The sequence below is a fragment of the Ornithorhynchus anatinus genome, chromosome 14 (assembly GCF_004115215.2).
Source record: "Ornithorhynchus anatinus isolate Pmale09 chromosome 14, mOrnAna1.pri.v4, whole genome shotgun sequence".
In the NCBI taxonomy this organism is placed as follows: Eukaryota; Metazoa; Chordata; class Mammalia; order Monotremata; family Ornithorhynchidae; genus Ornithorhynchus; species Ornithorhynchus anatinus.
Window position 1 is genome coordinate 45,326,717 of NC_041741.1, and position 27,404 is coordinate 45,354,120.

A 27,404-nucleotide genomic window follows, 5' to 3' on the forward strand; every position below is an offset into this window, starting at 1 on the left:
TTGGTTAAGCACTTAATACGTGCCAAGAATTGATTTAAGCGCTGGAGTGTTGGTTATTTATGTTCTCTCAATGCAAAAGTGTTTGATCCCTGCAAAGCATCAGTGGTTCTGATGGAGTGCTTAACTGTGCAGAGTATTGTACTAAGCACTTGTTATATTGTGGAGTACAATATAACAGTTGGTAGACCCATTATCTGCCCCCCAGTGAGTTTACAGTCTAGAGGGATAGTTCATGTTGACAAAATACTTTATTGACTATCTTTCTGGGATAGGGAGAGGCTGGCTTTTGTTTCTTTTGTTTTGTTTTTAATGGTATTGCTTACTATGGGCTAGGCTCTGTACTAAGATCCAAGATGGATACAACTTAATCAGATTAGACACAGTCTATTTCCTATGTGTGTGGGGGGGTCAGTCTTAATCCCCATTTTACAGATGAGGTAACCAAGGCCCAGGGCAATTAAGTGACATGCCCAAGGCCACATAGCAGGCAGTTGTCAGAGCAGGGATTAGAATGCAGGTCCTCAGACTCCCCAGGCCCGTGCTCGTTCCACTAGACCCCACTTTTTACAGGTGAGGAAACTCAGGCCACAGTCACCCAGCAGGCCTAAGAGCTGGGCCTAGGAGCCAGCGGAAGAAGCCTGGACCCAGGGCCGGCCCCGCCTCGGGAGAGTGGACGGACGGGCCGACCAGCCCGCTGACCACCCCCCCACATCCCCCAGCACCTCCAGCTCCCCCCTGGCTCCCAAACTCTTTCCACTAGCCCACACTTGGCTACTAGTTTGCCACAGCAACCTTAGGAGAGGACAGCAGCGGTAGGGAAAGGAGGGCAGAAGGAAGAAGATGGACCTGAGCCTCCTCCTTGCGGGTTAGGACAGAATCCCGCCGTCCCATCAGGCCACACAGAGAGGTTCTCGCCGCAGCTGTTTCCGCTGCTCTGGGGGGCCGCCGCATTGGTAGAGACGAGGCTGAGCGAAGGCCATGTTTCCGCTGGAGAGCAGGAGGTCCCGCACCCTTGCTTCGGAAACTCCCGGGCTCGGAGAACAGCCAGCACTAATGGTCGGGGTATAGTGGGGAGCCGAGACCCTCAGGGCTCTCCCCCGTCCCCCGAGTCAGTTGGCAGATGTTTAGGGAACCATCCTCAGGTGCCAACTCTCCCTCTGAGGACAGAAGCAAGAGAAAGCTGCAGCAATAATCACACCAGTCTTGGAGTTGGGTTTTTTGTTTTTTTTTTGCATAGGCATAAATAACAATCTGTAGGTTTAAAAAATAAAAGAACAAGACAGTGCAGTATTGCAGTTCTCCATGCCTGTCTCCCTCCCACCTGGCTCCCGTCTGCCGTGCCAGTGGCCGGAGGTTGAAGGGAGGTTGGGGGGACAGAGCTGGGGAAGGGGTAGGAGAGCGAGGAAGACCACGTAGCCCTCCGGGGAGCGAAGCCGGGCTAAGCGTCCACCCTTCCCGCCTATTTGCAGCCAAGGGCCGAGTGGTCAGGGAGCCAAACGAGGTGTCTTCGGAGCCCCTTGGGCCGGGAGCACCTGACCCTCCCGCCCAGACCCCGGCCCAAAGACGAAGGTGATGGAAGGGTGACAGGTGGCAGGATGCCAGATGGAGACCACAGGAAAAGGCTAGGGATTAAGCCCTTAGCCTTTTTTTTCTTTTTCCTCCCGGGTTAAAAAAAACAACCAACTTTGAAAACCATATATACAGAAGTCAGACCCTCAGGGCCGAAGAGTTACCATCCCACCCTCCCTCCCCCACAACCCTGTCTTTTCCCAACGCAGTCTAAGGGTCCCTCCCGTGTGCAGATAAGCCAGCGACATGCCGGAGTCCTGGTGGGGGCTGCCGAGAGATGGGGCCCACCCTTCCCGGGGGCCGAGACGGGGCGATGGCGTCGGGGTGAGTACGGGCCCCCCGGGGGGAGCCGGGAGTCTGGGACTTCAATCCAGACCCAGTGAGGGTTCTCTAACAGTGGGCCGGGGAGGCCCGTCTAATACTGCATCCCCACTCCCCCGGCAAGCAGGCGGCCGGCCCCTCTTCTACTTACAGACTGACACACATCACCCCCTCTGGCTGGAGGTGGGGTGGGTCGGGAGGGCAAGGAGCCACCCCAGTCTCATTTACACGTGGGGGAAATACAGTGTATAAATCCAGCCCTAGCGCAGCCTAGAGCTAAGCATTCCAGAATGAAGACTAGTGACTAATAAGAGCGGGTGCCTCAGGGGTGGGCAGCGCGCCCCCGCATCCCCAACCCCATTAGATGTGAGGCACCTTACCGAGGTTCCCGTCTGGGCCTCTCTGTGGGAAAACGTGGGTACGGGAGGGCATCCCGATCCCTACAGCAGAGCTCGGCCCAGGGTTCCCGTTTCCCTAATCTCACGCCCCTGCTCCCCCGTCCCAGTGGAACTGGGCCCTGCACCACCCCACCCCTCCCCTGTGACTTGAGCCAGGCAAGCTGGAGTCACCAATCAGGTTCCACTTGGCCATTGTAGAGTGCAATAAATATTTTATCTGCCCCCCACAATTATAATACATATATACACCCTTCCGGAGGGGCAGACCACCCGCCAGGGAGCCCTGAGCTCTGACAGCAGGAGGAGGAGGAGGAGATCAGCTAGGGAGGGGAGAACACACAGAACTGTTTCCACATTTCCCCCTCTCCCACTGTGGCTGAAGCCCACTCCTCCCTCCCACCCAGAAGCCGCAGCACCTACAAGATATCAAGCGTAAAGGGATGTGATGGCGAGCTGGTAGGTTATACGTGCCTTGGGGGGCGGGAGGGGGGAGGGGGGCGGGCGCACAGCTGGCCAGGAGGGAACTGCCCCCCCGGGCCAGCGAGTCAGACCCTGAGGTAGCAGCCAGGGGAGCGGGGCTATGCCTGGGGCTCCCCGTGCACACGGAAGCGATAGATGCAGGTGTATTCTGGGTGTCCCCAGTTGCTCAGGATGCGGAGCTCCACCACCTGGTACGTGGTCGACTGGGTGTCCTGGCAGAGGGGGAAAGGCTGCCGTCAGTTTCTGGCGCGATCCGACGACTCCCTCCTCGTTGGTTTAATTTCGTCTACTAAATGGCAGAAGCCTGGACCCGGACCCGGCCCCGGCTCGGGAGAGTGGACGGAAGGGCCGACCAGCCCGCCGACCACCCTCCCTCCTTTCCCCCCCGCAGCGTCCCCTCTCCCCGGTACCTCCAGCTGGAATGTCTGGATGGGGTCTCCGTGCCGATCGTAGGTGAACCTCCCCATGGGTGTCCCCTCCTGTTGCGTTTCTTCATCCAGGCCCTGAAGATTCGGAGAGCGCCGGGAAAGGTAGGAAAAAGAGGATAAAGGGCAGGCTGTTACACTCAAGCCCTCGGGGCTACGGTGAAGGACCAGAGAAGATGCGGGAGGGCAACCGACAGCCTGCAGTGGGTATTCACTATATTCACTTCCCCCCTCCCACTCCTACACACCTTTTCTGGCTACCCCCAACTTGCCCTTCACCTTCTCACCCAGTTGACCCTTCTGGAAACCCATCAAGAGATGTGGGCCACGTGTTGGCCCAGTTGCCTGATCATCATCATCAGTGGCGGTTACTGAGCATTTACTGAAGGCAAAGCACTGTACTAAGCGTCTGAGAGACTACAACGCAAGAGTCGGTAGACACATGCCCTGCCTGCAACGAGTTTACCGATCCCATTTAAGTGGCCCTGGGCAAATCAGTGTTCCCTGCTTTGGGCCCCTATAATGGGATCACGGGCACTGAGGTGTCACTATTTCCCATCCTCTTCATTAGTCCCAACTTGGCTTCCAATTTCCCTCTTCTATTTCCCAAGACAGGACCTAGTGGATAAAGCATGGGCCTAGGAGCCAGAGGACCTCACGTTTTAATCCCAGTTTCGCCCTGTGCCTGTGTGACCTTGGGAAAGTCACTTCTCTGTGCCTCAGTTACCTCACGTGCAAAATACCTTCTTCCTCCTACTTGACTGTGAGCCCCATGTGAGACAGGGACTAGACCCGACCGGATTAACTTGCAATAGTAATAACTGTGGTATTTGTTAAGCATTTAATATGCTCCGGGCACTGTGGATACAAGTAAATCCAGTTGGACACAGTACCTTTCCCCCATGGGGCTCCCAGTCTTGATCTTCATTTTACAGAGGAGGTAAATGAGGCCCAGAGAAGCGAAGTGGCTTACCCAAGGTCACACAGCAGACAAGTGGCAGACTCAAGATTAGACCCCAGGTCTAACGCTCGTGCTTCATCCACTAGGCCATGCTGATTCTACCCCAGTGCTTAGAACAGTGCTTGACACATAGTAAATACTTAAATACCTTTTTTTTTTTTTAAAGTCACCCCACCTCCTCCCTCCCAGAGCTCCTTCCCAAGTCCTCGGGTCCCACCGCCTCCCCTGGGGTTCTTGGGTCCCCGATTCTCCCGGGCAGAGCACTCACCAAGATGACGAAGTCCTTGGGGGCGCTGAGGAGGGTGCTGCTGGGCAGCAGGGATTTGGACACGTGCTCCAGGGTGACGGCTGTGGGGCGGATGCGGGCCGACAGACGCACCACGGCAAAGCCTTGCGGCCCCCGGAACGCCCAGCAGTTTCCCGGGTACACGTCCGGCTGGAGGAGGAAGGGCCCCAGACAGGGTCAGGTAGGGAGGGAGTCGCACTGTGAACCTCCCCTCGCTCTCCCCCGGGCCCCCCGTTGCCGGGCTTACGTGAAGGATGGTCCGGGGGGACTGAGAATGGTACCACAAGGGAATGCCAAACAGGCTGAGGAGGGCCGTCTTGGTCTCATAGGTCTCCGAGCAGCGGGTGTTGATGACGCTGGCCCCTGAAGATGGGAACGGGAGGAGGGAAGGGTGGCTGGGGAGCAGCTGGCTAGAGCCCCAGGTAGCGGGAGTGGCTCCGTGGGTTCAGGTCAAGACGGCCACCCACCCGTTTGCCCTGGGCTCACCCTGGCTAGTAGAAAAGCTCAAGAAATCCCTTCCTTGCCCAGGCTACCGGGGCCCGAGCCGCTGGTGACGCTTGGGGAGCCGGGAGGGGGCCATCGTTCATTGAAGCTGTTCCTTGTGGGACGCTTCGTATCTTTCGGGCCTGGGGGCCAAGGGCTGATAGACGGGAGGGACCGGGGGCCTGGACTAACTTGCCTGACTGTTCTAACCCCTCCTGATAGAGCTGTTGCTAACCAGCCGAGTGCCCACCCACCCACCCACCCACGTGGCTGCCCCCACCCCTTACCTCCTGACTCGAGGGCGTAGTCCACAAGCCCGATTTGGTCTTCACTATAGCGCTTCAGGGCCTGGCTCACAATGTGGTGGACTTGCTGAAACACAGATCAGAGAGGGTCAGACCCCCGGGGGAGGCGAGGAAGAGCGGCCCGCTGAGCCTCTCCCAGCTCTTTTAAGCCAAATGCCCCATTCCTCTCTTGGCCCCTGGCCGGGCCGCTCCTGTTCACAGCCCAGCCTGGCACACGTGATCCACGTGACCGGCATCCACTCACATTCATTCGTTCTTTCATATGATCGTATCTATCGAGCGCTTACTGCGTGCAAAGCACTGTACTAAGTGTTTGGGAGAGTACGATACAACAGACACATTCCCTTCCCACAGTGAGCTCACAGTCTAGAAGGGGAGACAGATATTAATAGACTTAAATAAATTACACACCCCACCCACCCAGCCACCTTTCAAGGTCCAACTCCCCTACAGACTGTCGGCCCTCGTGGGCAGGGATCACGTCTACTTAACTCTATTTTATCGTACTCACCCACAGGCTTAGTCCAGTGTTCCGCCCATAGTAAGTGCTCAGTAAATACCATTGATTGATCGATTTTAACCCCCCCCCCAACCTTTCCCGCGGATGCCCGCCGGGCAGACCGACCTCAACCCCGGGCTCAGGAGGCTAAGGGGGACCTGGAGCTCTCACCTCCTCCGTCACTCCCGTCACCCCTTCCTTCCGCAGGACCACCCCCAGGCCGGCCGCGGCCTCCTGTGCCGACTTCCCCCGCTCCTGGGCCAGGTGGGCGAGGATCTTGTGCTCCAGCTTCTGCAGCTGATCGTGCAGCTCCTCTCGCTGAAGGAGCTTGGTCCCGACGGCCTCGTCGCGCAGGAGGAATCGGCTGATCCAGCCGGGGAACTGACTCTCCACCTGGAAACCCAGAAGAGAAGAGTTCAGCCTGCCCAGAGATCCTGAGGCTGAAGGAGGTGGAGAAGAGGGTAGAAGCGCTTGGCTCGGCTAGCGGGAAAGGAGGGCGCGAGCCTCGTGCCCAGCTGGTGCCAAGAAGGGAGCTGCCCGAGGGGAGGAACCTGGCACGGACAGGCCAGCTCAACGGGAGGAAATCTCCGGGTGTAGAAGCCAACGCTTGAGCTCGGGGTATAGGGAAGGAGGGGCCCAGAGGTTGCCCAGCCTGGGGAATTAGAAGCCCCTGCCACCTGGATGCCCGGGCACGTGGTCCCCAGGGGAGCCCGGCTCTAGCAGGGGGCAGAGCCGACAGCCTGGGCCTCGAGGGATGGCCTCCCGTGGCCCAGGGGTGCCGGAGGCCCTTCGGGGAGGCCGGGTACCTCCAACTCACCTCATCCTGCACGGCCTGGATCTTCTGGGGAAACCCCTCCACTTGCTCTGCCACAGTGGCCTGCTTCAGGGTCAGGGTGGCCAGCTCTTGCCTCAGGTCGGCCAACTGCCCCTCCAGCCTCCCCAACTCCTGTAGCATGCTCGCCCGCAGGGCTTCTTGGGTTGAACTGGTAGACCAGAAGGCAGAGAAGAGTTGGCTTTAGAGTCGAGAAAGGAGATGAAGGAGCCTGTCTGTCAAAGCTGGTCTCTCTCTTCTAATCCTAACTTCCCATCCGCAAGCAACGACCGTCACCCGGTTCCTTCCCCGGGCCCTGACGCCCGGACCCTTCGAGTCCCCGAGGGCCTTCCTCTCCACTGGGGTTGTGTCTGTGGGGTTCTCGTCTAATCTCTGCCTCCCTCGTTAAATATTAAACTCTTCAAGGACAGGGGTCGTATCTTAGTCTCCTTCTGGCTTCCCCCACGGGGCACAAAGTAGGCCATCGGGGGACTGCGGTCGACGGATCGTGACAACGATGAGGAAACAAAGGCAGGGCAAAGTGAGTCGGTGGGAAACGAGCCCAGTTTTACTTTGAATGAAGTTAGGTTCCAGACTTCATTCACTTATTCACTAGTATTTATTAAGCGCTCACTGTGTGCGTAGCACGGTACTAAGCGCTTGGGAAAGTACAATACGGCACTAAAGAGTGACAATCCCTGCCCACAACGAGCTCACAGTCTAGAAGCGGGGAAGCAGACCTCAATACAAATAAACAGACTTCGATATAAATAATTAAAATTACAGATATAGACATGAGTGGCGCGGGGCAGGGACGGGGGAAGAGCAAAGGGAGCGAGTCAGGGAGACGCAGAAGGGAGTGGGAGATGAGGAAAAGCGGGGCTTCGTCTGGGAAGGCCTCTTGGAGGAGACGGGCCTTCACTGAGGCTTGGAAGGAGGGGGAGAGTCACCGTCTGTCAGATTTGAGGAGGGAGGGCGTTCCAGGCCAAATGTAGGATGTGGGCCAGGGGTCGGCGATGATCTAACCTTTCCGATTTGGCTCTTTCACCCTTTAGATTGATGCTCTGGGGATGCCCTCCCTCTCCCTGCCAATCAAGGGCAGTGGAAGCGCTAGGGAGCGATTGAGGGTTACCTCTGCCACTCTGACTTCAGCTGCACCATCCGCGCCTCGGTCTCCTGGAAGTGGAACGGGAAGAGAAACGGGGATCAGCTCTGAGACCTGGCGTCCGGGAGGAAAAGCGGGTCCTAGGTGAACCGCGCCTCGACCCCGGCTTCTCTCCGCCTGGAAGAGGGGCCTCTGAATGGCTTCTGTTCTCACTCCCTGCCCTTTCTCGCTACAGCCGGGGGAGGCGAGCTTTCTCACCAAATGAGCTTCGAGTCCAGCCAGGTCCCCGGTACCTCACACCCAAAAGGCCGCCCACGCTCCCCTCGTCCGGGCCCCCGTTTAGCCGACGTCTTCTCTGAAGGGATCAGAGGAGGCGTCCCAGTCCCAGAAGCCCCACAGAAGTGGAGGAATTTGTCCCCGAAAGGCCCGGGAGGACCCCAACTCCCCCTGCCCCAAGGCCCCCGCCTTCCTCCCGGCCAGGAGAGCGCTGCTAAACCGCCGCCCGCCCCACTGGTTTCCCCAGTTTCCAACTCCAAAATTCCTACGTGCGATGCTCGAGCCATCTTCTTGAGGATCTCATCCATATCTCGGCGCTGCTCGGCCCTCAGGGTGGCCAGCTCGTCCTGCCAACCGAACAGGCGAAGGAGATATCACTAAACGGTAACTCTCGACCGCCGGCCGCCCCGGGGCCCCATCCACCATCCGGCTGAACCGAACCCATAGTCCCAGCCTCCAGCCGCCCCGCTTTCATCGACCAGGAGAGAAGTGTGTGGCCTGGTGGAAAGCGCACGGGCCAGGGAGCCAGGGGCCCTGGGTGCTAATCTCAGCTCTGCCACTTGCCAGCTGTGAGACCTGGGGCAAGTCACTTCGCTTATCTGTGCCGCAGTTTCCTCATCTGTAAAACGGTGATTCGGAACCTGTTCTCCCTCCCCTTTAGCCGGTGAACCTCGCGTCGGGCAGGGACTGTGTCCACCCTGATGATCTCGAATTTACCCCAGCACTGAGTAGAGTGCTTGGCACATAATAAGCACAACGCATACCCCAATTATTATCATTACCCCTCGCGTGCAGGAGGTGGATTGGGAGAGCACTGGGAGTTGCGGGGATCGGGGGGAGGGGAAGGGAGACAGATTCTAGAGCAGTTCCTCTTCCTCTCACCTGGATACGATTGGCGAGGCCCACGCGGAAGTCCTCCCGCAGCACGGCTTCCCGCCGGCTCACCAGCCCCTCCAGGAGCGTCAGGGTGGCCTCGTGGCTCAGGCCGTCCCCGCCGCCGCCGCCGCCCCCGGCCGCCGTCGCCGCCCCTTGCCACAGCTCCAGCCGCTCCAGTCGGAGCGCTTCCTTCTGCCAGTGGGAGGAGAATTCGGCCGCCAGGGCTTCCAGCCGCCGCTCCAAGCCGTGCACTTGAGACAGGACGAGCTGCTCGTCCTAGATGGTTGGGGCAGGGGGCGGCGGGGAAGAAAACACAGCCGTGAGCGGGTTTCCTCGGTGACCCTGGACAGTTCTGACCCCGCCGGGAGCCCTGACTCGGTTGCCTCTAGAGTGTAAGCTCATTGTGGGCAGGGAATGTGTCTGTTTATGGTTGTCTTGTACTCTCCCAGGCGTTTCCTTCAGTGCTCTGCACTCAATAAATGCAACTGAATGAGAGTAAGCGCTCAATAAATACCAATGCCAATAACTGATCGATACTATTAATCCTCCTACTATGGCAGGCAAATATTCAGCTCGGCCTCTCAGCCAGCCCAGACACACAGCACGCAGTGAGAAGCAGCATGGCCTAGTGGATAGAGCACGGGGCTGGGAGTCAGAAGGTCATGGCTTCTAATCCCGGTTCCATTACACATCAGCTGTGTCACACTGGGCAAGTCACTTGCAACTAAAATCATACGGAGAAAAAAAATATTTCTCCACAGCTGACAACGAGAGTGATATAAAAGCTTCAAAGACTCTAATCTACCATTTGGTAGTGCTTCGTGCAATTAGCAGAGCTTGTTGACAGTGGATTGAATAACAACATGAAGAGTAAGCCAAGAGGGGTAAGAGAAGACAGCGTATTAAGTTATAGGAAGCATCTACTGAGCTGCGCAGATTGGTCTGGGGAATAGGATAAGTTTCACTTCGTATCTTTAACTTGTGATTCACAAAGGGAAAACGGTAGATGACAAAACTGTATATTTCTACTGCATGCAAAAGTAAAATGATCCAGAAAGACAATGCAAATTAAATGGTGTTTAGAAACACGGCCAAAGTTAAATTAAGCTTTGAGTGTGCCGCTTAAATAAAAGCTCACTGGGTAAAACCATCTCGCATCAAAACTTTCTAGAAACTATTCAAGCAACTGGGGCTCAATAATTTATAACTAAACCCTTTCAGAGTTGAAATGGGTTTATTTCAAATGGGGATAACTGGGAAGACTGTTCTGTCCTTCTGTCAACCAGACGTCCTCTTTACTGTTCTGAACCCGGGTCATTCAACATCCAGGTATTTTGGGTCCTTTACTTTTCGGTCGATTGAGATTTTACGATAAAATAAGTCGTACTAAACACTCCTTTTTGGAGTAAAATACGGACAAGATGTTCTCGAGTCTTCTCCTACCTGTAATTTTTACAGTTAATGGCAGGTGGATGGACAAAGGGGGGTTTCTCAGGGGTTCCTTAGAACAAATGACCCTTAGGAACTGGGTGTGTATGTATACACACACACACACACACAAACTTTCACTTACTCCCCCAGGAGTCAGGTGAGGGCTACTTATCAGGTCATCCTGAGCTCGTTGTGGTATAGAAGGAGGTCGGACCTAGGAAGGGGACTGACCGATGGAAACTGACTACATGGAGGCTGGAAAAAGGGGGTTCCTTGTTTCCCTGTGACCCAGGGGATCCTGGTTTTCTAGGGAGGGGCAAGTCGGGGGCGACTACCAACAAGGAGAGGAGCGAGCTGAGGCCCAAACCCTGCAGTCCCTCACCTGGATGCGTGCGGTGGGACGTCCAGATTCCCACATCACGTCTCTCTTGCTGCTGTCCACAGAGGCTCTTCCTGCCCACCAGGATAACACAGCCGGATAGAGCGTCTGCAGCCCGTAGGGGTAGAAATACCAAGCACCTGGTGGGTCCGAGAGAGACAGAGAGGGGATGGGGAGAGGGGCGGTTAGGGTGGCTAGAGGTTGAGCGGCAGGGAGGCGGCTTTTCGCCAAGGGATGGGGACCCCCGGGGTATCTTGGGGAACATCGACTCTCCTGGGCGCGGTACAACCGGAAGGCAAAAGGGTAGACCGGCTGGTCGCTTCCAGGATCACAACCTCCTCAAACGTTTAGTACAGTGCTCTGCCTACAGTAAGTGCTCGATAAATACGACTGATTGGTTGACTGAAAGGCCATTAGCCTCCACAATGGAGATGGTGAAAGTGAGGCCTAGGACCCCTGCTCCGGGCTCCATAGGGGATTTTCTTTTTTTAAAATGGTTATTTGTTATGTGCTTACTATGTGTCGTGAAGTACACTAAGCACAGGGGTACAAACAAAACACTCGGGTTGGATACGGTCCCCGTCCCACTTAGGGCTCACAGTCTAAATAAGAAGGAGAATGGGTACCGAATCCTCACTTTACAGATGAGGTCACTGAGTTACATAGACCTACCCAAGGTCACACAGCAGGCAGTTGGCAGAGCCAGGATTAGAACCCAAGTCCTCTGACTCCCAGGCCTGAGCTCTTTCCACTAGGCCACATTACTTCAATCTGTAACGGTCTGAGACGTCCTGACTCTTCATTCCCTACTTGAACCCTGTGGTTTCCCAACAGGCCTCAACACTCCGGAGCAAGTGGAGAACCTCCTGTCTTTGATCTGGCCATCTTGGATTTCAGTGTTCACGCATGGGTTTTGTGACTACTCACGTTCACTCAAATCCTAACGATCTGGGTTCTAATGCTGGCTCTGCTACATACCCGCTATGCCCAGGGGCCCGTCAGTTCACTTCTCTGTGCCTCGGTTCCTTCAGCTGCAAAATGGGGATTCAGTACCCGTTCTCTCTCTTCAGCCTGTGAGCCCCATGCGGAACCTGATTATCTTGTCTCCACCCCAGTGCTTAGTACAGTGCTTAGGAATATAGTAGGTGCTTAACAAATACCAGCTCGCTGTGGGCAGGGAATGTGTCTGTTTACTGTTATACTGTACTCCCAAGTGCTTAGTACAGTGTTCTGCACACAGTAAGGGCTCAATAAATGAATGAAATACCAAAATTATTATTATTACTATCATCCAAAAATGGCAGGGCTCTGAATGGCAGGGACTAATCGGCTGCTCGACTGAACTTTGTAGGAGAACTATCACCCCCAAAAAATAAGCTGCTGGAGGGGCCGGGCCTATTTATGAGGGTTGGCTGTCACCCAAAAGGTCCGGAGGCAGGTAGGAAGCCAAGCTTCCTACGGTAATATGATGAGAACAGTTGGGGCTGTTCGGGATAGCCCCGTCTCTAGACCTGGGAGATCTTCTGCTTTGAGGTCATCATTTCACGCTGGAATCCCTAGTACCCGCGGTGATCTCGTGACATTGTCGGGCTGAGTTTAAACATAGACCTTCCTTGTCCCGGACCCATGACGGTCAAAGCTCCTTAAGCGCCAGAAAACTCAACAAAACGCTCATTGACTAAATATAGCCAGAGCGGGGACGGGGGGAGGTTGCTGTTATAAACTCTAGGGCTGTTTCTCTAAGAATTATGGAAGTTATTAAACAGTTACCAAGGGTCAGCTGGGACCAGACCCCGCCCCACGCAGGACTCACAGTTTATTTTATCGTTATTTTACAGATGAGGCACAGGGGGGTTAAGTACCTTGCCCGAGGTCACACAGCAGGCCAAGCAGCAGAGCTGGGACCCAGTGCTTAGTACAGTGCTCGGCGTATAGTAAGCGTTTAACAAATACCATTATTATTTTTCGTAGCGCAGTGGAAAGAGACCGCGCTTGGGAGTCAGAGGTCATGGGTTCTCATACCGGCTCCACCACTTGTCAGCTGTGTGACTTTGGGCAAGTTACTTAACTTCTCTGTGCCTCTTTTCCCTCATCTGTAAAATGGGGATGAAAACTGAGCCCCGCACGGGACAACCTGATCATCTTGTATCCCCTCCAGCGCTTAGACCAGTGCTTTGCACATAGTAAGCACTTAACAAATACCATCATCATTATTATTATTAGGCTTCAGTGGAAAGAGACCGGGCTTAGGAGTCAGAGGTCATGGGTTCTCATCCCGGCTCTGCCACCTGTCAGCTGTGTAACTTTAGGCAGGTCACTTCACTTCTCGGTGCCTCGGTGACCTCATTTGGAAATTGGGGATGAAGACTGTGAGCCTCACGTGGGACAACCTGATGACCCTGTATCTACTCCAGTGCTTACAACAGTGCTCTGCACATAGTAAGCGCTACACAAATACTAACATTATTATTATTATTAGAAGCTACACCTGCTGGGTTGAGTCTGTCATCGGGCAGGGATTGTCTCTATCTGTTGCCGAATTGTACATTCCAAGTGCTTAGTACAGTGCTCTGTACACAGTAAGCGCTCAATAAATACTATTGAATGAAGGAAGGTCTTCACTAGAGGGCGCCAGAGCAGCCAAACGGTGACAGACCCTGGCTCTCCCCCTCTTCAAAGTACTACTAAAAAATCACATTTAATAATAATAATAATAATAATAATGATGTTGGTATTTGTTAAGCATTTACTATGTGCCAAGCACTGTTCTAAGCACTGGGGTAGATACAGGGTAATCAGGCTGTCCCACATAGGGCTCACAGTCTTCATCCCCATTTTCCAGATGAGGTCACAGAGGCACAGAGAAATTAAGTGACTTCCCCAAGGTCACAGAGCTGACAAGTGACAGAGCAGGGATTAGAACCCACGACCTCTGACTCCCAAGCCCGGGCTGTTTCCACTACGCCACGCTGCTTCCCATTTCCTCCAAGAGGTCTTTCCTAACTAATTCCTCATTTCCCCAGCTTATTCACCTTCCCCTCTACATCTCCTACGCTCTTGGGAAAGTAGCCCTTAAGCGCTCTGATGCTCATCCCAACCCCAGGGCTACAACATTTATCCTTAGATTCTGCCATTTCCCCTAGCTGTAATTTATTTCAACGCCTTTCCCCTCCTACCGAATGGTACGCATCTCGTGGGCAGGGATCACGTCGACCCACCCTACTGTAATGTGCTCTCCCCAGTGCTTAGTACAGTGCTCTGCACACAGTAAGAATTCAACTGATGGATGAGCGGGTAGAGAGGAGCAGGCATGCTGAGCAGTGAAGCTCAGTGACACTCCCTTGCACTAGCCAGAGAGGCAGGGAACTTTTCCCTCTGCACGAGACGGCTTCTGCTCCTTCCCACCTCCAAAGCCACCGCTACGTGACTGTGCCTTCAGAAACGGGCTAGTGAGTCAGAAGCTCATGGGTTCTAATCCAGGCTCTGCACTTGTCTGCTGAGTGGCCTTGGGCCAATAACTTGGCTTCTCTGTGCCTCAGTTACCTCCTCTGTAAATTGGGGATTAAGACTGTGAGCCCTACGCGGGACAGGGACTGCGTCCGACCCCATTTGCTTGTGTCCACACCAGTGTTTAGTACAGTGCCTGGCACACAGTAAGGACTTAACAAATATCAATAATTAAAAGAGATTAAAACAAATTACGGCTAGGGGAAAAGGCAGAGTATAAGGATATGCATTCAATTGTATTTATTGAGCGATTTTTCCTGTGTCCAACCTGATCATCTCGCATTTGCTCCAGTGTTGAGAACGGTGCTTGCCACACAGTAAGGACTTAACATATATCCCTACTGTTATGACCTATCGACCTATCGAGCGGTTGCCTATCGACCTCCGCTCCAAACAAAAACTCCTCACTCTAGGCTTCAAGGCTCTCCATCACCTTGCCCCTTCCTACCTCTCCTCCCTTCTCTCCTTCTACCGCCCACCCCGCACGCTCCGCTCCTCTGCCGCCCACCTCCTCGCCGTCCCTCGGTCTCGCCTATCCCGCCGTCGACCCCTGGGTCACGTCCTCCCGCGGTCCTGGAACGCCCTCCCTCCTCACCTCCGCCAAACTGATTCTCTTTCCCTCTTCAAAACCTTACTTAAAAATCACCTCCTCCTAGAGGCGTTCCCAGACTGAGCTCCTCTTCCCCCTCTACTCCCTCTGCCATCCCCCCTTTACCTCTCCGCAGCTAAAGCCTCATTTTCCCCTTTTCCCTCTGCTCCTCCACCTCTCCCTTCCCATCCCCACAGCACTGTACTCGTCCGCTCAACTGTATATATTTTCGTTACCCTATTTATTTTGTTAATGAATTGTACATCGCCTTGATTCTATTTATTTGCCATTGTTTTACGAGATGTTCTTCCCCTTGACGCTGTTTAGTGCCATTGTTCTCGTCTGTCCGTCTCCCCCGATTAGACTGTAAGCCCGTCAAACGGCAGGGACTGTCTCTATCTGTTGCCGACTTGTTCATCCCAAGCGCTTAGTACAGTGCTCTGCACATAGTAAGCGCTCAATAAATACTATTGAATGAATGACCGTCACTATCTCAAGGCAGCGTAAGAAGCGGCGTGACCTAGTGGATGGAGCCCGGGCCTGGGAGTCAGAAGGACCTGGATTCTAATCCCGACTCTGCCACCTGTCTGCTGGGTGACCTTGGGAAACTCACTTCGCTCCTCTGTGCCTGTTACGTCATCTTAAAATGGGGATGAAGGCTGGGAGCCGCACGTAGGACGGGGACCGTGTCCAATGTGATCATTTTGTATCTACCCCAGTGTTTTGTACAATGCCTGGCACATAGTAAGTGCTTAACAAATACCACAAAATCAGGGTAGTCACAGCCCCTTTGGACCCCCAGGGTCCCTGGGACCAGTGTCAGAGACCAAGCTGGACTCACCGTAAGCAAGGGAGGCCAGGAGGAGGAGCATCAGAAGGAGCAGGAGAAGTTTCTTCAGGGATGGAAAACGCCTGATGAGAAGAGAAGAAGAGTTTGGGGGGGGGTAGGTCTTAGAATAGGCCCCCAGGTCCCGTTCTTTCCCCCAGGCATTTCTCTTGAGATTCTCTCCCAGAGGAGGTGCCTGGAGGAGAGGGGCTACCTCCCAAACCCGGACATGTCAGCAGGGAGTGATGCTGGCCACTTCCTTAATTCCACTCTTCCCCCCGACTGTCGTCTTTCTGCCGGGCTCTAAGGGGGCCTGATGCAAGGAGCCCTGGCACAGCGAGCGTCTATCAACTTCACCCCCTGCTGCGTGAGTACAGTATGGTGGTGCGGGGAGGACTTTGTAGGCAAAGCGCAAAATGGTCAGGATGGGGAGGGGAGAGCCTGGCTCCAGCCGAGAGACGAGGACCATCGCCCCCGGGCATCCCAGGCCCGCAGGCCGGCGAGGCCGAGGCCGCTCAACCCATTCGGGAACGCGACCTCGGAGCAGACGGGGGAGAAGAAATTCTTCTTTACCGCCCTCATCTAGGATCAACACTGGGAGCGAGGGCTCCGATTCACCCCACGCCAGGAGCGGACCTGATGGAGGGCCTGCCCCACCTCCACCGGGGAGCTGTTTGACAGGCAGTTGACACGAGCTCAGAACCTCCTCACCCTGGGACTCGGGCGGACCCAGGGTTCACCCGGTCGGTCCAGTCAGAGACACACACACACCCACTGCCCCCCACCAGGGCCCTGAGCTCCTGAGGGCGAGCGGGAGGAATCCCACACTGACCTGGTTAAGACAAAGACATCCAGGAGGGACGCATTTGTGGTCAGGCGGTACCAGGTGGTGCCGATCCACCAATAGCAGAGTCCAAAGAGTTGACCTGGAAAACCCCACCCCCGGGGACGACGGTTAGCATTCGCTGAGCGCCTACCTGGAGCGGTGCACTTGACGCGTACGCTTAGCTAGTACAGAATAAAGGAGGGACGCATTCTCTGCCCCCGAGGAGCTGATACTCTAACCGGGGAGACGGGCAGGAAAAACCCCCACCGACTTACGGCTAGTCAAAAATAAATGAAGTTGGATATACAGGCGAATGAGCCGACACTCCAACCCCAATTCTTGCCTTCGTCCTGCCTTGAAACTGTCCCGGGCTTTCCTCTCGATTCTGCCGAGACCTCTCCGTCGATCCCTGCCGACTGACTCCCCGGGCGGGCTCTCAACCTGACGAGTTCTGCCGAGGCCCATTTATCTCATCCCACGGCTTGGAATATTCGCATACTGGGCCTCCCCCTGCCCCACAGTCCTAGTCTAAGTTCTTCCTCCATTCCACAGGTCCCTAGACTGTGAGCTCATTGTGGGCAAGGAACGTATCTACTGATTCTGTTGTACTGCACTCTCCCGAGCGCTTAGAACAGTGCTCTGCACATAGTAAGCACTCAAAAAACACCATTACTTGCTGGATTCGTTCACACTGTTAATCAATAGTCTCTAGCTCCTTGGAGGCAGGGGGCCGCATCTAGAGAAGCAATGGGTTTGGGAGTCAGAGATTGTGGGTTCTAATCCCGGCTCCGCCACTCGTCAGCTGCGTGACTTTGGGCAAGTCACTTAACTTCTCTGTGCCTCAGTTACCTCATCTGTAAAGTGGGCATTAAAACTGTGAGCCCCTCGTGAGACAACCTGATTACTTTGTATCTACCCCAGCACTTAGAACAGTGCTGGGCACATTGGAAGCGCTTAACAAATACCATCATTATTATTATCAATATTACCAAATCTGCTATTTTGTACTCTCCAAGTGCTTAGTACAGTGCTCTGCACACAGTAAGCGCTCAATAAATGCCCCACATTGCCTGCTGGGCGGGTTAGAAAGACTCGCTCGGGCCGCCCAGTTGGAGCTCACGGAGTGGGGAGAGGCAGCACCCACCTGGAGAAGTAACCACCATCCAAAGGAACGAACCTGCTCGCGAGGCAGCTTTCTTTAACCGTGATCCAGAACTGTACTGGTCCTCGTCCAGGTGTCCTGCGGGGGAAGTAGCAAACAGGTAGACAATGGATGGGTTTCGCTGGGGCGGGGAACGTGTCCGCCAACTCTATTTCAGGGTATTCTCCCAAGTGCTTAGTACAGTGGTCTGCGCGGAGTAAGCTCCCAGTAAATACCATCGATCGATTGATAGGAGGTGGGACTCCAGCACTTTACAGAGCCTCTCAGCCCGTTCCACGACCTGGCCGTGGGCGTTGTGTGTGTGTAGGGGCCTGGTCGGGGTTGGGGGGAGGTATTCCTCCTCAGCCCCAAGAGAAGGGACCTCAAGTCCCACCCCTGGCTGCGGGGACCGTTCCCAGGACGGTGGCCTTCGAGGGACGGTGCCGGAGGGATTCCTACCCGCGTAGTCATCTTCGGAAGAGTAGCCGGAGGAAGAGCCGTAAGTGTCATACGTCACTTTGTTCTCCGTCAGCCCGTTGATCTTACTGCTTTCCGTACCGCCCGTGTCTCTTCTTCTTCTCACTAGCAGGTCCTCGTCTGACAGCCGGACACAGAACCTTTTAAGCAGCGGGTCGGGACCCCTCTTCCCAGTTCAGATCCCCTCACCAGCCTGGATAGGGCTGTGCTTGATGTGATTGTATAGAATAATAATAATAACAATAACGGTTTTTACTAAATGCTTACTATACTAAACGCTGAGGTCCATGCAGGATAATCAGGTTGGATACAATCCCCATCCCATAAGGGACTTAGAACGGTGCTCGGCACGTAGTAAGTGTTTAACAAAAACCACGACGGAGGAGCAGCGTGATCTAGAGAAAAGAGCACGGGCCCGGGAGTCGGAGGACCTGCCTACTGTGTGACCTCGGGTAAGTCGCGACTTCTCTGGGCCCAAGTTTTCTCATCTGTAAAATGAGGATTCAATGCCTGTTCTCCCTCCTACTAAGATAGTGAGTCCCATGTGGGACAGGGACTGTGTCCAACCTGTTTAACTGTTTTCTTGTATTATCCACTCCAGGGCTCAGTACAGTGCCTGGCACAGAGTAAGCGCTTAACAAATACCATGATTATTATTATTTTTATTATCTACCCAGGCGCTTAGAATAGTGCTTGATACAGTTAAGTGCTTAACGGATACAATGATAACAATAATCATTAAGCTAAGAGGTCGCGCGCTTCCCCGGAACCCCAGAAAGGTGAAGCCGAGGGGAGAGGGATAGGTTCAGGGCACTCACTCCAGTAGAGATCACTGTCCTGCTGATGGTCATGGAGGATGGAGCTTCGAGCCAAGGGGGATGACCGGGGACCCCCTACGTATGACTCGCTGACCATGGATTCGCTGTAGTAGGTGGTGTGGGTATTCGAGGAGGTGCCCAGGTGAGGGGCCGGAGAGAGCCGCTTCACGTTGCTGGATTTCCTCTTCAGAGTCCTGTGGGGCACAGACGTGGGGGAGGAGTCAAGGGCCAGCAAGAAGGGGAGGACAAATGGGCGGGGGGGCAGGGGAGAAGAAGGAGAAGCACACACCCTTTTTGGGAGGAGGGTAGCTGGTCAAGGGGAAAAAATAAAGCAACACCTTCACAAAAGCTAATAGGTAGAAAGCCCGATTTTTTTAAGTATTTCCCTATAAAGTTTCGTTACTTCCCCAGCCGTAGCCATCTGCCTCGGCTAAACGGAATTTAGGCCTCTTCCACAGGCCCCATCTCTTCCAGGCAAGCAGCCACAGAGCAGCCTGGGATGGGCCCGGGTGCCCTTCTTCCTCCCTTCCCGCTCTTCCCTCTGCCACTGGAGGCTTCCAGATCCCCGAGCGTCTGCTGGGAGCCGGGGGGGGGGGGGGTGGTGGCCTTCAGCCAGTGCAGGTGGGGTTCCCCTGAGCCTCACTACGAGCCGTGGGGCTTCCGGCCCGGCTGGTGCACGGAGCTGCCCCTCCCCGTTTCCTGTTGTCTGAGTGAGCCGCTGGCAGTTCTGGTCTGCGGTGCGAGGGGAAGAGCCGGGGCCGAGGACAGGAAGCCCTAACCCGTTTGGGGGAGGCCCGGCCTCCGCCGCCAGCCTCCGGCCTCGGGACGCGAAGCGGCGGGTCCCGAGAGGGGGCCGGTTCTGCCCAGCGAAGCCGCCGGGGAGCTCGTTTCTCGTTCCTCGGGGGGTCCCCCCAACCCTCTTCAGGGGAGAGGCCCGTGGGCCCTCTGAGACCCTGGCGGTAGTTCTTACCTGATGGGACTGTCCTTAAAGAGGGAGTGCTGACTGCCTACTAGGGAGCTTCCTCCACTGCTGCTGCTCCCGCCATCGTCATCCCCCTGGGAATAGCGCTTCAGGCGCTGGCTGCGTCGAGACATGTTGGACGAGGAGGAGTCCCTTCCGCTCCAGAGGGACCTGGGGGGACCGAGAAGTGGAAGAAGAAGTTAGGCGCGTGAAGGCCGGTCCGTAGTCAGGGGTTCCCTCCTTGACGGCTCCTAGAGAGAGGTTGGGGGTCCAGACCTCTTCCTTAAATGAATCCCTAGGGGGTGTGGGGTGGTAGCCAGGGACCCACGGGACCAGGGAGACCCAAAGTGAAGAAACTTACTGAGGAAGGGACCCACCGCTTCCACGCAGATGTGCTAGCCTTCTACCTCCAAAGACGCCACTAACCAATCTCAACTCAGGAGAGCTTGCGGGGGTCTCGGTCTGGCCTTCTGCCCCACGTTACAAATTCGTCATTCAGGCCCATTCCCATTCTGGAGAAACAGGGCCCTAAAGCGCGGCTAGAGCTCGAGAGCTGGTTGGGAGAGGCCCCGAGAGAACTGAGGCGGGTGGGGTTCCTGCCTCTCGGGACCCACGGCCTCCGTCGTGACTGGAACCCACTGTGTGTCTCTTGGGAAGAGAGGCGGCTGCCCCGAGCGCGGTGCTCCCTGGGTTCTGAAAACCAGAAGGTCTGGTTCGGCCGGCAGAGAGGGTTCCGGCGAGACCGCTCTGCGAAGACAAGCGGCCACATGTCTTCCTTGGGAAAAAGGCCCTCTTGATCTTCCTGGAGTCATCCCGGTTGGGATGCCCACTTGGCACGTCTCCCCCACCTTCCCACATGTTGCCAACCAACAAGGCCAATCGGTAGCCCAGGCCAAATTGGCTCCTGTCCCTTTCCATGTTCCACCCCTTATAAGGTCGCGAGCTCCCCCTTTCCTGCTCCCCCCCCCCCCCCCGAAAAACTCTCAGAGCCCACCCACACTGCCATCAACATTCGCTTTAACCCCCGCCCTGCTGGAGCCCTCCCCTGAGACCTGGAACAAAGCAGTACACTCACTTTCACTAGAGGGAACCTCGGGACTCTCCACAGAGGCGCTGAGCTGACCCGAGATGGGGATGGGACGGTGTGGGGAGGGGATGGGGGAGGGAGCTCCTAAACCCGGCCCTCACCCCGCTGTCCCACCAATAGCATCACTGAAGTGAGAGTCACAAAACAGCGCTATGAGGGCGGAAAAGAAGAAAGTCCCACCCTGAAGCCATGTGCACTAGCCCAGTTTCTAGGAACCTAAATAGTTCACCAATCAGAAAAACTATTGCCCAGAAATCCACCCGGAAGACCAAAAGTCACTCAAACTAAACCACGCGGGTACGGCAAGGACCCGCCAGCTCTCTCTTTCCCATTAACTCCCCGACTCCGACACCTCCTCTCCTAAAACCCTTCACAACTTCCCCGTCGGCCACTCTTCAGACTCTGTCTAGAATTCTTACGTTTTCCAGGGACCCACATTTCACGCCTGCTTCTTCACATTGGCGTCTGAACTCCCGCACTCTGAAATAACACGCGTTACCCTCGAAAGCTTTCCATTTTGATCTCCGCACGCTGAACCTGCCGACGACTGAGAGTACCACAGCGACCTTCCTCCCCTATCATCTGCCAGGATCCAAACAGATGCCCGGTTCTCTCCGGGGCATTTTCCTATGGGGACCTCCCCGTTGCCCAGCGCCGCTGGATATTAGCGTGCTACATCCTGCCCTCCAGCTCTGTCAACAGAGCCACGATTGGTGGCAGACACCCAGGTTTCTGAACAAAGACCCTAAGGAAATGGTCTGATCCCCCCAAACTAGAAAGGTCCAGTCTGGCTTGGGACCACCTGGCCCTCACTTGGCTCGGTGCTGACAGATTGGCCCTGCCCAGCTCCTACACACAAGACAACAGCTCAGAATAGTTCAGGGGACTTCAGCTCTGAGTCGTCTGATGTTTTTCCCAGCACGGAGCGGAACAGCACTGGGACCAAGCCTAGGGCAACTCAGCCCTGGCACAGACGTTACCGGCCTGGGGCAGCTGGACCCCGGGCACAGAGGGAAATCAGCCTGGCCAGCTCAGGCCCGGCACCGAGGCTACCGGCCTGAGACAGCTGGGCCCCGACACAGAGGAGACCGACCTGGGGCAGCTGGACCCTGGGCACAGAGGGGGATCGGCCTGGCCAGTTCGGGCCTGGCAGAGATTTCCGGCTTGGGGCATCTGGACCCCGGCCCAGCGGGGAACGGCCCAGCCTTGGTACAGAGGAGACGAGCCTGGAGCAGCTGGACCCTGGCACAGAGGGGATCAGTCTGGGCAGCTCAGGCCTGGGCTCAGCGGCCTGGGGCAGTTGGACACCGGAACGGAGGGGGAACGGCCTAGTCTTGGCCCAGAGGAGCCCATCTTCGGGCAGTTAGACCCTGGCACAGATGGTGAATGTCCTGGCCCTGGCCCAGAGGAGACCAGCCTGGGGCAGCTGGACCCTAGCACGGAGGGGATCCGTCTGGGCATCTCGGCCCTGGGCACAGCGGTGACCGGCCTGAGGCAGCTGGACCCTGGCACAGGGGGGAACATCCTGGCCCAGAGGAGACCAGCCTGGGCAGCTGGACTCTGGCATGGAGGGGATCAGCCTGGGCAGCTCAGGGCTGGCACAGGGGTAACCGACCTGGGGCAGCTGGACCCTGGCACGGAGGGGGGACATCCTGGCTCAGAGGAGACCAGCCTGGGGCAGCTGGACCCTGGCACGGAGTGGATCGGCCTGAGCAGCTCAGGCCCGGGCACTGGAGTAACCGACCTGGGGCAGCTGGGCCCTGGCACAGAGGGGGATCAGCCTGGGCACAGGAGTAACGGCCTGAGGCAGCTGGAGCCTGGCACAGAGGGGGAACGCCCTGTCCCTGGCCCCGGCCCAGAGGAGAGCAGCCTGGGGCCGCCGGACCCCGGCCCGGAGGGGAGCAAGCCTGGGCAGCTCAGGCCCGGCACGGGGGTGACCGACCTGGGGCAGTTGGAGCCCGGCAAGGAGGGGATCAGCTGGGCATCTGAGGCCTGGGCCCCCGAGCATCGGCCCTGGCCCGGGGGAGCTGAAGTTTGGGTGTCAGCAGGGCGGGTGAGGCGTGCTGCACCCTCTGCACCAGGGAAAGAAAACGGGCCCCGCTTCTCCCCCCTCCGTTACCTCCTTCCTGGCGGGGCTCGACGCTCCGCGACGCGACGCTCCGCTCCGCTCCAACCGCCCGAACGTTTGGGACCCAGGCGGGAGCGCGCGCGCGCGGCCCCGCCGCAGCCTGCCTGGCTCGGTGGCGCGCGCGCGGCCCCGCGGACGCCCGGGACAAAGTAGGGAGCGAGCGCGCGCGCGACCCCGGCGCGCACCAATGGGGGGGGGGCTGTCAACGCTGACAGGCGGCCGCTCATTGGTCCGGACCCTCCTGCCCGTCACTCCTCGCCGCCGCCCATTGGGCCGGCGCTCCCCCCCGACTCCGCCCCCCCGACACCGCCCTTCGGGCGGGGACCTCCCGCCTGTCAACCGCCGGCGCCGCCCATTGGGCCGGGACCTCCTGTCCGTCACTCGACGCCGCCGCCCATTGGTCCGGCGCTCCCGCCCGTCACCGCCCACCGCCGCCGCCCATTGGGCCGGTCCCCCTGTCTGTCACCGCTCACCGCTGTCTCCCATTGGTAGGTTTGAACAAAAAGCTCCCCCTCATTCATATTCATGAGCCCGTCGTTGGGCAGGGATTGTCTCTACCCGGTGCCCAATTGTACTTTCCAAACGCTTAGTCCAGTGCTCGGCACATAGTAAGCGCTCAATAAATACGATTGAATGAATGAATGAATAGTCTCCCTCTCCTCTCCCAATAATAATAATGTTGGTATTTGTTAAGCGCTTACTATGTGCCGAGCACTGTTCTAAGCGCTGGGGTAGACACAGGGGAATCAGGTTGTCCCACGTGGGGCTCACAGTCTTAATCCCCATTTTACAGATGAGGGAACTGAGGCACCGAAAAGTGAAGTGACTTGCCCAAAGTCACACAGCTGACAAGTGGTAGAGCCGGGGTTCGAACCCATGACCTCTGACTCCAAAGCCCGTGCTCTTTCCAAGCAGCGTGGCTCAGTGGAAAGAGCCCGGGTTTGGGAGTCAGAGGTCCTGAGTTCTAATCCCGACTCCACCGCTTAGCTGTGTGACTTTGGGCAAGTCGCTTTACTTCTCTGTGCCTCCGTTACCTCATCTGGAAAATGGGGTTTAAAACCGTGAGCCCCACGAGGGACAACTTGATTTGTGGCTCAGGGGAAACAGCCCGGGCTTGGGAGTCAGAGGTCATGGGTTCGAATCCCGGCTCTGCCACTTGTCAGCTGTGTGACTCTGAGCAAGTCACTTCACTTCTCTGGGCCTCAGTTCCCTCATCTGTAAAATGGGGATTAACTGTGAGCCTCACGTGGGACAACCTGATTACCCTGTATCTACCCCAACGCTTAGAACAGTGCTCGGCACATAGTAAGCGCTTAACAAATACCAACATTATTATTATTATTACCTTGGATCGACCCCAGCGCTTAGGACAGTGCTTGGCACAAAATAAGAGTTTAACAAATACCATCATCATCATCCCTCCCTCTTTGCCTCTCCTTTCACTGATTGGTTCAATCGTATTTACTGAGCGCTTACTGTGTGCAGACCACTGTACTAAGCGCTTGGGAGAGTTCAATTCAGCAACAGAGACAATCCCTCCCCAACGACGGGCTCACAGTCTAGAAGGGGGAGACAGACAGCAAAACAAGTAGACAGGTATCAATAGTATCCATATAAATAAATAGAATTATAGATAATAATAATAATGTTGGCATTTGTTAAGTGCTTACTATGTGCAGAGCACTGTTCTAAGCGCTGGGGTAGACACAGGGGAATCAGGTTGTCCCACGTGGGGCTCACAGTCTTCATCCCCATTTTACAGATGAGGGAACTGAGGCACAGAGAAGTGAAGTGACTTGCCCACAGTCACACAGCTGACAAGTGGCAGAGCTGGGATTCAAACTCATGAGCCCTGACTCCAAAGCCCGTGCTCTTTCCACTGCGCCACGCTGCTTCTCATGCTTAAACTGTGAGCCCGTCACTGGGCAGGGATTGTCTCTGTTGCAGAATTGTCCTTTCCAAGTGCTTAGTAGAGTGCTCTGCACATAGTAAGCACTCAATAAATACTATTGAATATGTACACATCATTATAAAATAAAAAGAATGATAAATATGTACATATATACATAAGTGCTGTGGCGGGGGAGGGAGGTAGAGCAGAGAAAAAGGGGGGGCTCAGTCTGGGAAGGCCTCCTGGAGGAGGGGAACTTTCAGTAGGGCTTTGAAGGGGGGAAGTTAGCTAGTTTGGCACTCTCCCTCCCCCTTTCCCCCTGCTTCTTTTCGGCAGAGCTTCTCCCTACAGCCGTGCACTCACTCAATTATATTTATTGAGCGCTTACTGTGTGCAGAGCACTGTACTAAGCGCTCAGGAGAGTACAATATACCAGAGTTGGTAAACACGTTCCCTGCCCACAGTAAACTCCTAGCCTCTCCTGGTCGGCTCAGAATCCAGACCCAGACAGAGAGGGAGGGATGTTGGGACTCTGAGTGGACAAACCGCTTTCCACACTGAGCCCTTCCCTCTGAGGATTTCAAAGCCCTGGGCAGACATCCCCTCTACTCACTGCACTGTCACTAAACCCCCTGGGAATAATAATCATAATCCTAATACTCATCCATCGTTTAGAACAGTGCTTGGCACTTAGTAAGTGCTTAACAAATACCATTATTATTATTAAGCACTTACTATGTGCCAAGCACTGTTCTAAGTAATAATAACAATTATGGTATCTGTTAAACACTTACTATGTGCTAGCTCCACTCTAAGCATTGGGGTAGATACGAGGCACTCAGGTTGTCCCACGTGGGGCTCAGTCTTAATCCCCATTTTCCAGATGAGGTACCTGAGGCACAGAGAAGTGAAGTGGCTTGCCCTGGTCACACAGCAGATGAGTGGCAGAGCCAGGATTAAAACCATGTCTTCTGACTCCCAAGCCCGGGCTCTTTCCACTAAGCCACGCTGCTTCTCGTGGGATATTGGGGTAGATACAAGTTGGACATAGTCCCTGTCCCATAGGGGTCTCACAGTCTTAATTCCCATTTTACAAATGAGGAAACTGAGGCCCAGAGAAGGGAAGCTACTTGCCCAAGGTCAACCAGCAGACAAGTAACAGAGTCAGGTTTAGAACCCAAGTCCTTCTGACTTCCGGGCCCATGCCCTGCCCGTTAACCCATGCTGCTTCTCAAGCCACGGTGAAGGGGGACAAGGAGTTTATTATACGACGACTCTGGTCCTGGGCCCAGAATCCATCCCCCAGAAAGCAACTTACCTGGTGGTAAATGGCTCTTTAGTAGAGCCAGAAGAGCCCGAGACCCTAGCCATGGGGCTTCCCCCAGATCAGACAGGCCCCCTTAGATCTCTTGGGCAAGTGTTAGCGTAGGCCCAGTGTGGCTCAGAGCCGCCCACAAAAAGCTCCTTTACTACTGGCCTTGCGGTGCCTCTCTCTTAATTGGCTCCAAGTGGCAACTTGTTTGCTCCGAGCAAGCAAGAAGGGGGCAGGTTGGAACCAGGTAGGTGGGCACTGAGATGAATGGAAGCAGAGGGACTGCCATCCCTCACACCTTTCCCTTCCACACACAGCTCTTCGGGAGCCAATCCGGCCCAGGTTCCCATCTCTTCCCTCTGGGAATTGTGATGACCTAAGCACCCACGCTCCCAAATGGTGAAATTTCCTGTCATTAACTCTTGTTGCAGCTGTTCTCAGCTTCCCATTCCCTACCTCTTTCTATTGCCCAATATTCTCTGGCCCAAGGGGCCAGCTCCATGGAGCCGGTGGCCTTCACAGCTTTTTGTATAGGGCTCCAAGCCTCCCTCATCCCAGGTCTCTGACAAGCTCCGAGAGGTGGTTTCAAGAAGCCCCAATTTCAACTCTTCGAAGCAAATCCCCTACCCAGACCTCCTAAAATCCCTGTCCTATTCTCTTCCCTGCCATGCAGAATTAAAAGTTGGCACCTAGATACTAGTCTTGGTTTGATGATGAGGTTGGGGAGTTAAACCTCAGCTTGCACTCAACTGTTCTGCTCTCCCACCTTCCTTCCTCGAATGCCAAACCACCGTCTTCCCCCTCGAGATTTTTCCTTGTACTTTCTGGAAATCTACTCTCCTTGCTTTCATCCTCCGCCCCCCAGGCACCGCATTTGCTTGAGTAGACAGTATTTACCATGCTTAGAGGAATTTGTACCCTTGATGGAGGCTTGCTGCTTTCTCTACCTCTCCCCTAGTATCCGCTGCTGGGATCTCTTGCTGCCTTCAGAGCTCTCTTCAGAAGCGCATCTACAGAATGGCTTTGGCTTTCCCATCTAGTTGGTTTTGAACTAGGCTTACTCGGTCCAGTACCTCAGTTGCTTGCTTGGGGGTAGCACGGTCTTAGGGCTGGAAGTCAATGACTCCCGGGTTCTTTTCCTGAGGTTGTGCTAATCTCCTTGGGATGACTAGTAAATCACTTCCCCTCCTCTGCAAAATGGGGAGAGTCCATGTAGTGCCATCATTCATTCAGTTA

General features: G+C 55.5%; 1 protein-coding gene across 5 annotated transcripts; it reads right to left on the reverse strand.

Moving 5' to 3' along the window:
* Nucleotides 1-1,203: 1,203 nt before the first annotated feature.
* SUN2 (Sad1 and UNC84 domain containing 2) lies at nt 1,204-26,354 on the reverse strand. Of its 5 annotated transcripts, none has more exons than XM_029079188.2 (18): nt 26,175-26,354; nt 19,760-19,921; nt 18,790-18,983; nt 17,954-18,091; nt 17,531-17,593; nt 16,360-16,453; nt 15,543-15,613; nt 10,609-10,745; nt 8,802-9,071; nt 8,189-8,266; nt 7,671-7,714; nt 6,545-6,710; nt 5,899-6,120; nt 5,211-5,295; nt 4,688-4,803; nt 4,423-4,590; nt 3,179-3,271; nt 1,204-2,980 (listed from the first exon to the last, which is right to left on the reverse strand). In XM_029079188.2, exons 1-18 carry the CDS (start codon nt 26,225-26,227, stop codon nt 2,867-2,869), a joined length of 2,268 nt encoding a protein of 755 aa, XP_028935021.1. In that variant the 5' UTR covers nt 26,228-26,354; the 3' UTR covers nt 1,204-2,866. The 5 variants fall into 5 exon arrangements, with proteins under 5 accessions (XP_028935021.1, XP_028935020.1, XP_028935022.1 ...); XM_029079187.2 differs by having other exon boundaries at nt 17,498-17,593; nt 26,175-26,352; XM_029079189.2 differs by lacking the exon at nt 26,175-26,354 and adding an exon at nt 22,957-23,052 and having other exon boundaries at nt 17,498-17,593.
* Nucleotides 26,355-27,404: the final 1,050 nt, after the last annotated feature.